General features: G+C 47.0%; 2 protein-coding genes across 5 annotated transcripts in view; one reads left to right on the plus strand and one right to left on the minus strand.

The window, feature by feature from the left end:
• lama5 (laminin, alpha 5) overlaps positions 1-4,529 on the plus strand; it is an 82,766-nt gene extending 78,237 nt beyond the window's left edge. For both annotated transcript variants that reach the window (XM_039604087.1, XM_031749990.2), the window contains exons 72-79: positions 658-812; positions 984-1,167; positions 1,373-1,510; positions 1,634-1,793; positions 1,874-2,004; positions 2,992-3,085; positions 3,163-3,282; positions 3,610-4,529. In XM_039604087.1, coding sequence (XP_039460021.1) covers positions 658-812; positions 984-1,167; positions 1,373-1,510; positions 1,634-1,793; positions 1,874-2,004; positions 2,992-3,085; positions 3,163-3,282; positions 3,610-3,758 — 1,131 coding nt within the window. In that variant the 3' untranslated portion in view covers positions 3,759-4,529. The remainder of the gene's footprint in view (positions 1-657; positions 813-983; positions 1,168-1,372; positions 1,511-1,633; positions 1,794-1,873; positions 2,005-2,991; positions 3,086-3,162; positions 3,283-3,609) is intronic.
• Positions 4,530-4,565: 36 nt separating this feature from the next.
• Positions 4,566-9,515, minus strand: LOC116328238 (proteasomal ubiquitin receptor ADRM1-like). 3 transcript variants are annotated; one of them, XM_031749969.2, is made up of 10 exons: positions 9,301-9,515; positions 8,391-8,625; positions 7,771-7,887; positions 7,352-7,559; positions 6,896-6,977; positions 6,677-6,816; positions 5,882-6,013; positions 5,644-5,801; positions 5,451-5,553; positions 4,709-4,794 (listed from the first exon to the last, which is right to left on the minus strand). In XM_031749969.2, exons 2-10 carry the CDS (start codon positions 8,598-8,600, stop codon positions 4,709-4,711), a joined length of 1,236 nt encoding a protein of 411 aa, XP_031605829.1. In that variant the 5' UTR covers positions 8,601-8,625; positions 9,301-9,515. The 3 variants fall into 3 exon arrangements, with proteins under 3 accessions (XP_039460022.1, XP_031605829.1, XP_031605838.1); XM_031749978.2 differs by having other exon boundaries at positions 6,896-6,974; positions 9,301-9,461; XM_039604088.1 differs by lacking the exon at positions 9,301-9,515 and having other exon boundaries at positions 4,566-4,794; positions 8,391-8,600.
• Positions 9,516-12,134: the final 2,619 nt, after the last annotated feature.

The following is a 12,134-nucleotide window of genomic DNA, read 5'->3' on the forward strand; positions in this document are numbered from 1 at the left end:
AAGGTCCACACACAGCAACAAGCGCAAGGTCCACACACAGCAACAAGCGCAAGGTCCACACACAGCAACAAGCGCAAGGTCCACACACAGCAACAAGCGAAAGGTCCACACACAGCAACAAGTGAAAGGTCCACACACAGCAACAAGCGCAAGGTCCACACACAGCAACAAGCGCAAGGTCCACACACAGCAACAAGCTTAAAGGTCCACACACAGCAACAAGTGAAAGGTCCACACACAGCAACAAGCGAAAGGTCCACACACAGCAACAAGCGAAAGGTCCACACACAGCAACAAGCACAAGGTCCACACACAGCAACAAGCGCAAAGGTCCACACACAGCAACAAGCGCAAGGTCCACACACAGCAACAAGCTTAAAGGTCCACACACAGCAACAAGTGAAAGGTCCACACACAGCAACAAGCGCAAGGTCCACACACAGCAACAAGCGCAAGGTCCACACACAGCAACAAGCTTAAAGGTCCACACACAGCAACAAGCTTAAAGGTCCACACACAGCAACAAGTGAAAGGTCCACACACAGCAACAAGCGCAAGGTCCACACACAGCAACAAGCGAAAGGTCCACACACATGCTTTCAATGAGACAATAGGATGTGACCGTAGCTGTGATAAATTTAAGGTTTTCTCTCTTAGGGGAAGCTGAAGAAACCGTCAGGATCTCGCAGTCGTAACACTAGGGACTCGTGTCAGGGCGAGCTATCACACCACGAGAGGGGAGCGACGCACTTCAGTGGCTCCACCCACAGCTTCCAGAGATACGACATCCTGCCCAGTTCGTTCGGCTCCACGTGAGTGTGAAAGAAACTTAAAGAAGTCCAGTCACTTTCTTTCTGAGCTCCTTACACGCCATCACCTGGATGACTGAGAACCGACACAGACACAAGCTGCTAAACAGACTCCGCCCCCTCGTATTCAAGGACCAAACTATAGCTCAGATGCTCATGTTTCTCTGTCTGCAGGCCTCACATCTCCATGCTGTTGAGGATCAACTCATCTGATGGGCTGGTGCTGAGCGCCACCAGCAGGCAGCGAGGAGGAGGGGCGATGATGCTCAGAGTTTCAAACGGCCACCTGCTGCTTCAGTTTGGGAAGAAGTTTAACCTACGCAGCCACAGGAAGTACAACGACGACCAGTGGCACACGGTGAGCACGCACAAAAACACAAACACATGCACACGAACACACATACTTGTTTTCATAACCTGGTGAGGACATCTCATTGACATAATGCTTTCCCTAGCTGCTTACCATCAAAAATGAATGCCTAACCCTCAGCCTAATCCTAACCATAACCTAACTGTAACTGTTTACCTGAATGATGTAACCTGATCTCTCCGTGTCCCTGCAGGTGTTCATAAAGCTTGAAGGGCAGAAGATGAGCCTGATCGTGGACGGTATCAGTGCTCAGTCTAACAGGATATCTGGACGAGACCGGACTCGTCTCACCACACCTTTATACGCAGGGGGAGTCCCCGCCTCTCTGGCGGTAAGCGTTCCTCCTGCTGGTTCCAATGCTCAGGCTGACACCTCTGTGCAGTGAAGGTCACGCCTTTCTGCTCTTCTTCACACTCAGTACCGAAGCTCTGTCTGTGCTCTTTCTTAACCTCAGGGTCCGGGTTCTTCCGGGTTTGTCGGGTGCATCCGGGATCTGATGCTGAACGGAGCCCCTGCAGGAGACCCCGCTCACAGCCAGGGCACGGTGCCCTGCTTCGCGACCCCTCTGCAGCCCGGAGCCTACTTCTCTGGACGGGGAGGACACATCATGATCGGTACGTACCGTTAGTTCCTGTGCATGTGTCGGCCACATTGGGTCGTCGTGTCTGAGCGGCGCCTCTGTCCCTCTCTGCAGATGAGTCCTTGGCTCTGAGTCGAGATCTGGAGATCCAGCTCGAGGTTCGACCCATCTTGGACTCTGGGCTGCTGTTGCATGCTGGGACGTCATCTGACCACCACCTGAGCTTAATTCTCATCCAAGGAAAGGTGAGACTGGGGCACTGTTTCTCCTAAACGTGCTCTACATGCTGTTTTTCAAGTTTCAAATTTGTGATTTCAAGTATTTTTATTTCTGAATGTTTTTATGTCATAAATTAAAAAAATGACTCAGCTTCCTCTGACAGGACAACATACAGGAGAGCGAAACAGAAATAGTTTCACAGTCCAGTGTCTGCACCTCCCCCATGGGGGAGGAGTCAGCGTGTATCAGCCAGACCTCTAAATAAGACCTGAACATCAGCTTAGAGCTGCAGGTATCCTCAGTTTGCAGTGCCCCACTGTTCCCCACTCCCACTCAAATCAATTCAATTCAGTTTTATTTATATAGCGCCAAATCACAACAACAGTCGCCTCAAGGCGCTTTATATTGTACAGTAGATCGCACAATAATACATAGAGAAAAACCCAACAATCATATGACCCCCTATGAGCAAGCACTTTGGCGACAGTGGGAAGGAAAAACTCCCTTTTAACAGGAAGAAACCTCCGGCAGAACCAGGCTCAGGGAGGGGCGGGGCCATCTGCTGTGATTGGTTGGGGTGAGAGAAGGAAGACAGGATAAAGACATGCTGTGGACATCCTGACCTGAGTTGCAATACAGGAAATCTCCTGACACTTACCAGTAATCCTTTGAGAGGACGATATTATCACAATACTTCACTCACGATATGACATTATTGCGATTTACCGCCTTTCTTCAACTGCAAGTGTTTTACAGTTAAAACACAAATTAAAGCAAAATTAAATATTCATTTGCACATTTATTATATTTATTACATTTATTATAGATTTTATATCTTAAACATCTATCGCAGAATTTATGAAGGCTTTCTGGGGGTGGGGGTGGGCTCATGCATCAGAAATGACACACGTGATTTTACTGGGTTAGAAACGGGTCTGGTGGTTGTGGCGTGCGGTCCCTCCTCTAAGCGAATTGGTAAACTTGAGCTCATGAGTATTGCGTGTGTGTGTCAGGTGACGGTTTCCGTGAACGGCGGGAAAGGTGAGACATCCGCATCATTCATTCCCGAAGAGCCGCTGTGCGACGGCCGCTGGCACTCCATCTCAGGTGAGTTTTGTCCTCAGACGCATGCTCCGTGCACCACCCTGTCGTCGTACCGCTCTAACGCTGAAATGTCTCTGCAGTGGTGAAGAAGAACAATGTCCTGCAGCTGCACGTGGACGGAGCCGGCGAGCGCGCTGTCGGTCCCAAACAGGGCCGCTCCACGGGGCCCAAGGAGGCGGTCTACCTTGGAGGCGTGCCAGGTGAGTGCACGGCGTTCACAGACCACGTCAGTGATGCAGACTGGCCTCTGTGAGGATCACGAAGATCTCCACCACCTTAAATGCAGCCGTTTCCTGTTCCCACATTGCTGACATCCCCGCCGCTTTGTCCGTGTGACCGGTTTCTGTGATCATTTATCAGATTTTAATCAGACCTCATCACATCTGTCGCCTCTCATCCGAGTTTAACGTCTTTACTCGAACATGCTTGATTAGTTACACTACTCATTATTGCATAACAGGGATACAGTCGCAAACGCCGTCAGTGCAGCGCCTCATTAACACGTCACTCCTCTTTCTGTCCGCCAGGTCACATCACTGTAACTGGTCTACCCGCTGGGCTGGCGTCCTTCCACGGCTGTGTCCGCCGGGCGAGCATCAACAACAGAGCTGCGCCGCTGTCAAAGCCACTCGCTGTGCACGGCGCTGTGGGAATGCGCGGCTGCCCGCATGTTTAGTCCCGCCCCCTCATATCTTACCTTCACACTCCCTGAGTACACATCAGCACCGGTGGTGGGCGTCACATTACTGTAGCTAATTTAAAATATCTATATGAATATTTATTTTCTAAGAAATGTGTATTTTATATTTTTCCCCGTTTGTTTGGTGCTGCAGAGACGAAACGATGTCATCGAGCGGCGCAGTAAAGCCAAGTTTGATCTTGGCTTTACCGCTTTTTTCTAAATTATCCAGCAAATGGCGCGTAATCGTGCGCCTGCAGCAGACACCGACTCTAAACACTGATCCATGAGCACAGACTGTACCTGGAAGATGGACACAGCTGCTTCCTCTGCGACATCGGTAATCTCAACCGTGATCCTTTGATTCAGTCGGCCCTGAGACCGAAAAAACCAATCAGCACAAAGTTTACTGCACTCAGATCAGCTGAGCCGAGGCTCATAGACTTCTGTCCAATCAGAGTCGCCGCCTGCTCAGTCCATCATTCATATACAGTCTGTGAACACGAGGAACCTCCTCAGGTAGAGAAGACGGAAAACAAAGCCTGCAAATCCAAACGGGACTTTTGGGAATGTCTGATTTCGTGACCTTTGACCTCACGTAGACAGTAAAACTTGAATATTGAGGTTTGACACGTGATGGCTACGTCCTCGCTGGTCTGCAGGCGGCGTTTCCATCTCGTTTTTATTCCGTCTGAAACACGAAGCCTTCTAACTTCTTTGATCCCCCCCGTCTGTCACATGTTTAAATAAAGTTTTTCCGTACCAACAGTCTTCGTGTTTTACATTCATAAAAACAACCTCACGTTTCAGTCATGAAGTTTTTATTAGAAAGAGCTGAATACACCCAAAGCCCCGCCCTCTTCAGAGGAAAATTAAAGGTCACGGAGGGGTCAAACCTTTGATAAAAGAAAAAGTGAAAAAAAAAAACAGATGATGTCACAGAGACTCTAATCTAGACTCATGTCCTCCTCGTCCTTCTTCTCCTTCGACTCTTCTCTGCTGGCCTGCATGGCTCGAGCGAACGCCTCCACATCTGCTGACACACAAACAGATCAATAACCTATAATCGCAGGTCAGGAAGACCTTCGACACACTAACTCAGTGTTGTGGGATAAATCTAAATGTCACAGATTAAACTGTAATAATACATCACAGACTGATCCCGGATCAGATCAGAGTGCAGGAGCAGACGTGTGATGAACAGGTTTTATTTCAGGTTCTGCTCTGAGCTGCTGCTGAGCGTCACAGGGTTTTCATTCTTCTGAGTGTGTGTGTGCACCTGTTTAGACAACTCTGTGAGGACCAGAAGATTAAATGCTACTATACATTGTTGAAGCTCAAAATGTGGTTTTAATGTCAGGGTTACGGTTAGGTTATGGTTAGGGTAGGGATTCATTTTTGATGGTTAGGGTAAGCAGCTAAGGAAAGCATTATGCCAATGAGATGTCCTCACTAAGATAGCAAAACGAGAATGTGTGTGTGAGGTAAAAGTCTGGACCTGATGATCCCAAATGGACTGATGTCCTCCAAAGAGCAGCTGGTTAATGCTAACTGACCTGCAGGGGGCGCCCACATCAGGACACTGTGACAGCGCCAAATGCAGACGCCCACTGGCTGCGACCGTCCTGTGTGTGAAGATGAACGAAGCACAAACAAACAGGAAGTTCAGTGTGCGTTTGCTTCACTCACCTCCACGGTTGGCTGCATCCACGGCATCGGGCGGCAGTCCAAACTGACTCATGAGGGGGCCGAGCTGCCCGGAGGCCAACGCACTGCTGAACATGCTCATGGACTGGAGGAGGAGAGAACAAGAGCGAATAGGGTAAGCACGGCGCTCAGCGTGTTTACATCATCACTGAGCGTCGCCAACATTACGTTGTACCTGCTGGAACTGAGGAGAGTTCAGGGTGTTCTGTATCTCCTCGGCACTCTGCGGCAGACTCTCCCCACTGGGGAGGAAGGGGAGGAGCCTCTGCTGGACCTCGGTGTTGCTCAGAATGGGAGCCATCATCTCTGGGGTGCACACGCTCGCCAGGTCCACTGCAGAAGGAGATCAGAGCTGTGAGTGTCTGCGATCCCGTTCAGAGGCACACGTGACCTCACTCAGTCATGTGACTCACCCGCTGAGCCCTGAGCCCCCGCTGCCGGCACATTCATGGTGGCCAGGATGCTTTGAAGATCACTGAGCTGGATGGGCTGGTGAGGGGTGGGGCTTCCGCTGGAGGCCGGGGCCACGGGAGTCTGAGCCGGGGCTGTAGAGGATAGGAGGTGGGAGGAGTCAGGGGGTTTCCAGGTAACAATCAGATGCAGGTGACTTCAGAGAAAATGAATTGAATTGCTTTGCTCAAATGTAAATAAAAGCTGAGAAATATATTTTTTCCACAATGATGAGCCTCTTCTACATCCTCTTATTACCTTTTGGGAGAAGCTGTGTCACTTCCAGTAAAAAACCAAAAAAAAAACCCCAAAACCCCCCAACCTTAATTGTTGAATAAAATTAACGTCAAGTCAAAATTTGCCACCGGTATGAATAATTATGGGTTTGACTGTATATTTGACATCTTCCACCTGCAACACCACCTGGCTTTTATTTTGAAAGTCATGCCCCTGCTAACAGAGAGCTTGGGCACTTCCTGTCTTGCCTTTTCTACTGTCTGACCAGCTTCCTGTTCTCGTCATTAAGCTTCCCCCCCCTCCTCGTCTTCGGTGCTGGCGGTCTCGGTTCAGCTACGGAGTGTCGCTCCAACCGGAAGCTACAGCAGGAGGAGGGTGGAGGTCTGATCTACAGGTGATCAGCCTCTATCCCTTTTTGTTTTTCTCCGCCTAAAGCCCCGCAATCATTACATAACCCTCTGTGACGAACTGCTTCCCGTTTCCTTTGAAACTCGGCATGAAGCCTTCATCTCTTTCTGTACCTGGTGTGGAGGGCGTGGCAGCGGTCGAGGAGGGAGCCGAGGTGACGGGAACAGCGGCGGGGGCAGCAGGTGCCTGGGAGGAGCTCATTCTGGGAGCTCCGCCTGGAGAAGGAGTCACTGTAGCTGATTGGCTTCGAGAACTGAGGAGGAGGAGCACAGGTGAACAAAGAGGAAGACTGCACGTGTGTGTGTGCGCGTGTGTGTGTGCATCCGTCTCACCTGGATGAGGAGCTGCTGGTCGCAGGTCCTCCACCCCCCAGCAGGTTGGCGAGTCCCGGTCCTGCTAGAGCTCCCAGGCCTCCTTAGACAAAGACATCAGATCATAAACCTGGAACAGCTCAGCCCCCAGCTACACGTCACACCTGAGACGGCTTCACCAGTATGCTTCTGAGAGAACTACACCTACGTCATAACTGCAAACCCTTTTTTATACAGCGCAACCTTCCAGTGAGCTGACGTGCAGCCTGCGACAAACCTAACTACACATCAAGGCGACGCATGTGGAAGGCTGCGGCGTAGGGTTGAGAGGGATTTCCTGTTATGCCAGAAATTAGGATGAAATTTTTCTGCAGAAGTTTAAACCAAGCCTGAAATTCAGAGGCGGGGAATAACTTCCAGGAACTGCAGCAGGTGTTCATAAACTACGTTCAGGTGTGTGTAGGTCAGAGCGCTCACCGAGACCTCCGAGCCCCGTGGGTCCCATCAGCTGCATCAGCTGGTTGTGGCTCATGTTTCCCAGCAGGTTCTGCAGGCCACCCTCTCCTCCCAGTGCTGACAACTCGTGGCCACCGCCGCCGCTGCCAGATGCTCCGGGTATGGGGGGGTTGTTCAGGTACTCGTTGACCTTCCGGCAGTACTCGTCATCTTTGTCGGTCTTTGGCTCCTGATGGCATCAGAGCAGAGTTATTGCTACTTACAGGTTCTCGTGGCTGGCTGTCATCATGCAAGCATGTGTTTTTTGACAGTGCAATGCTGTGAGGCACCAGCCTTTAGTAACCACACTCTTTAAATATCAGATGCACCCTGATGAGGGCGCTCTAACGCTGACTGCCGCCGTCACATGAACTGATGATCTGGCATGAAGACGAGCTCACCTGCATCCAGAAGAAGAGCCGCTTGGACCCGGCCTTGAACTTCAGGACGTAGACACGTCCAGTGGTGCACTGCGTCACCCTTTTAAACTCACAGTCGTCAGGGAAGATGATCAGGTCCTGTAAGAGAAAACAAACAGGAGGAGACATTTAAAGGAGAGACATGGGGCTGCTCTCACACATCATCAAATATCAACCAATAAGAGAGAGGGAACCAGAGGCAGCAGCTCTGAGACAAAGGCGATGAAATAACGAGAATCATGCGAACGATCGGCTTTGAAATCATCTCTTTCAGGACTTTTTGAGCTCTGCTCAGTGAGATCAATCTGTGGGTGTGGAAGGACGAGCATGTTCCACTCAAGAACACCTCAGTGCTTTAATCCAGCTCTACAGCGCCACCTGTGGGTGGAGGCCAGGAAGTGGCTGGTGGTGGTGGTCGTTGTGTTTCAGCGCTGAATATTTGACTCCATCAGCTCTACCTGACCTCATGGAGGAATTTCTGCTTTATGGAAACGGTGCACAGAGAAATGAGGAAATGAAGCGCCAACGTGCACCGGCCTCTCCGAGCTCCACCCTGTAAACATCAGGAAGCACAAACACTCGATTGTTTCAGGGTGACTCACATCATCGACGTTCCCCGTGGTCCGATCCTTCCAGCAGAAGTGGATCAGGGAGTCATCGGACTGCTGAATGTAGACCAGCCCTTTCCGTTTGTCCGGGGTCACTGTGTTGCCCTTCAGGTTCATTTTACCTGCTCGAAACTCCACCAGGTACTTGCTGGAGCTTGCTCTGGAGCCGCTGACCATGCTGGGGAAGAGAGCGCCTGAAGACATCTTTTAAGGTTTTCGTTCACAAAGCCTGATGGGAAAGAAAGGAAGGAGCAGAGGGTCAAAGAACAGGCTGCAGTGAGATCACTCAGATGTCTTACGTCAGCAGGTTAAAGCGTTTAACGTTTATGTGTCACTAAATAAAGTCTCCGATGTCTTTAAACATGATAATAACCAACAAACTCAATAAAATTAAAGTTTAACTTGAACTGTTATCTTTAATTATTACCCTTCACTCTTACATTTCCACATTAGTTCTCAGCTCATCACGTATCGATACCTTTGATTAAACAAATCAAAAGTATCAGTTCAGGTTTAAAATGTAGGCTAGTTTCGCTCTGCTTTGTCCTGTGTTACTGTTTTTATGATAATATATTTTGTCGGTAAATCATGGTGCCTGCGCGTATAGCGGCTGAGGAGCACTGTGCTGATGTTTAATGAGGATTTTAATGATTTTTTTTTAGTTATATTGTGTCTTAAAATCACTTTTCAGAAAAGCTAAAAGTTAGCCTGCTAGCTAACTTTAGCTGTGTCGTGCTAACGTTAGCACATGACAAGGCTAAACAGAACACCACAGTAATATTCACTGCCTTCGCTTAACTACGGTCGTTCAGACTTTAGAAACAAGAGCCAGCTGTGTATCTGATGGCTTTCCTGCAACTTTTCTGTGAAATGTGAAGTTTGTTGAGATCTTCAGCATAAATACCTGAAGTTGTGCCCGCAGAATAAGTTTTTCTACTTCTTCGCGTCGCTCAAAGCCAACGTCGGAGATGATCTACGGAGGGACTCGACTTCCGGTTAAACCCACTGTACAGAAACAGACTGCAGACCAGCCGGTAGACAGTGAAGGGCGCCCTCATACTGTTGAAATAATGACATTCGCTGCCAAACAAAAAATGTTATTTTAGTTTTCATAAATCCAACACAACACGTCTGAAACACAACTCCAAATAATTTTTATCACATTTACGCTGATTTTGACCATAAACACAGGCATCCTGTTCTGATTGGTCAGTTAAGGTTTTACAGCAGGAGGTCCTCCAATCGATGGGTCCTGTTTTCAAACGGTAACTCCAGCAGACCACCATATTTCTGTCATTTTCTTAAGGATGTGGAACAGAGGTGGGACCAAGTCATTGTTTTGCAAGTCTCAAGTAAGTCACAAGTCAAGTCTCAAGTAAAGTCAAGCAAGTCAGAGTCAAGTCGCAAGTCAAGACAGACAACTTTCAAGTCAAGTCCCAAGTCCGAAACTTTGAATTTCAAGTCCTTTCAAGTCTTTTTTTTTTTTAACCCTCTGGGGTCCCGGGTATAATTGGCCGTTCTTGACTACTTTTGATTTTACTTCTATATTTCACTTTTAAAATATGTTTTCTCTTGCCTTGTTTGGTATCATTATTTACAGCACAACCTCAAATATCTGAAATTTGAGTTATTTTTTCATTTTGGTATACTATATTAGCACAGTTGATCTAAATTCAGACAAAAATTCAGAATCCGAGTAGAAAAAGTTATATTTTTTACGTTTAACGAATCATTTTCATAACTTGAAATGCAAATAGAAATTGTACATTTCTCAAAATTATGCACAAGTTTTGCAAACAACAAAGTTATATGGTACTATTTACCTAAAAAATGCAGCCAAGGCCTCAGGCGTTTTTTATATAACCATTTAAATCTATTTACAGAACAATCAGGTGTGCTGCATCAAATAAGAAGGCACACAAATTATTTGTGCCAGTCCAAAAAATGTAGTTTGTGTTCAGTATAAGACAGAGGAGAACACCACAGGCCTAAACCCTGCAGGTCTGACAACTGGAGGTGCAACAGTCCAGTTTTCTATGTGGAGACAGCGTTTACACTGGAATCTGCCTTTGACAGCTTTTTTAGATCAAATATGAAATTCAGCAGTCTAACCGACACACAATACAAAACAATAACTACACAACAAACTAACTATAGCCTCCAAACACGCTAAACGTCACTAATGTCTCACATATGAAAACTCTCTCTCTCTCTTTCTTTCGCTCGCCCGCTTTCCGTCGCGGGTGTCACTCCTAAAAACTTCCCCTTCTCCCTAAACAACCAAATGTCACATGTTGCCTTATCATTTTTTTGATTGGCTGACATGGTAAACTCTAACACCAATAGGGAAGGGGTGTTTTTTCTTTTTTCACTCGCAAGTGGAGAGCGTATGCTAGGCTGTCTGTAGAAAACGCCGTTTTTGTCTAGCATCCCTGTTGAGAATAACCTTTGCAAATAAACAACAGCTAATAATATAAGATCAAAGTATTTTATTTGATGTATTGACATAAATGACAGAAGAAAAAGGCCATGTATAGCAGGACTACTCAATTACACACTAAGGTGGGCCAGATTTTCTAACCAAAAAAATTTTTTCCCAGGCTCAGACATGCAAAAGTTAAACACGACCATACACTAATTGCAAATTAAACACAGTGATTTTGAATTGTGATGTGATGGTAAAATAAATATTTGTCAGTCTAAACTGGGTTAAATCTACGGGTTAATGATGGGGAGAAGACGGAGAGAGACTGAGTACAGCTACAGAACCCACTTTCTGAAACGGACCCTGCTCACCATTCACCGACAATTCTGAGCTAACAAGTTGCATGTTATTCTTGGATGCGCTTGCAGGACCGGATTTAAAATAGCATGACAAACATATCATACCTGTTAAAGCCAAACAGTATCATCAACGTAGCCGAAGAACATTTGCTAATAAGATGAAGTTAGCTAAGTCAGCTGTCTCATCGTAGTAAAAAAAAAAAAAAAAAAAAAGCACCACCTACCGTTCTTTATGCAACTTCAAATGTCGGACAAAGTTGGAAGTTGTTCCATCTCCGTCTGTGATTCTCTTCTTGCATGTTTTGCATATTGCATTTCGTTTTTTGTTGACTACTTCGTAGTTTATGTACCGAAAGAAATTACTCTTGGGAGCATTTTTGGCTCGAGCGTTTTTGTTCTTGTTTTTTCAAATCTGGTTAATTTGATTGGCTGTGCTACAGCCCACGCTCACATACATACGGAGTGTGGTAAGAATGAATGAATGAATAAAGTGAATTAATGGTCCGCACTTTTTATATAATATGTATGTTAAATTTTAGATTTGGGTAAAATATCAAGTCTTTTCAAGTAAACAGGTTCAAGTCCAATTCAAGTCCCAAGTCACTGGTGTAAAAGTCCAAGTCAAGTCACAAGTCTTACAACCTTTTTTCAAGTCAAGTCTAAAGTCATAAAATTAATGACTCGAGTCTGACTCGAGTCCAAGTCATGTGACTCGAGTCCACACCTCTGATGTGGAATAGTACATAAAATCAATATCAGCTCACGTTGCTGTGAGGTCCTTAATGCTCGCATAAGGGTTTTACCACAAAAGAAACCTGTAAAACATCTAAACACAGAACGGAATCTACCGCTACGACGCTTCTATCACAAACAGGGTTAATGTAAAACGTTTGAACACCGGCTCCACGGAGCGCCACGAACTCGACAGCGCCTCCTGTGGAACAAGAAGCTCAG

The sequence above is a fragment of the Oreochromis aureus genome, linkage group 20, assembly GCF_013358895.1.
Source record: "Oreochromis aureus strain Israel breed Guangdong linkage group 20, ZZ_aureus, whole genome shotgun sequence".
NCBI lineage: Eukaryota > Metazoa > Chordata > Actinopteri > Cichliformes > Cichlidae > Oreochromis > Oreochromis aureus.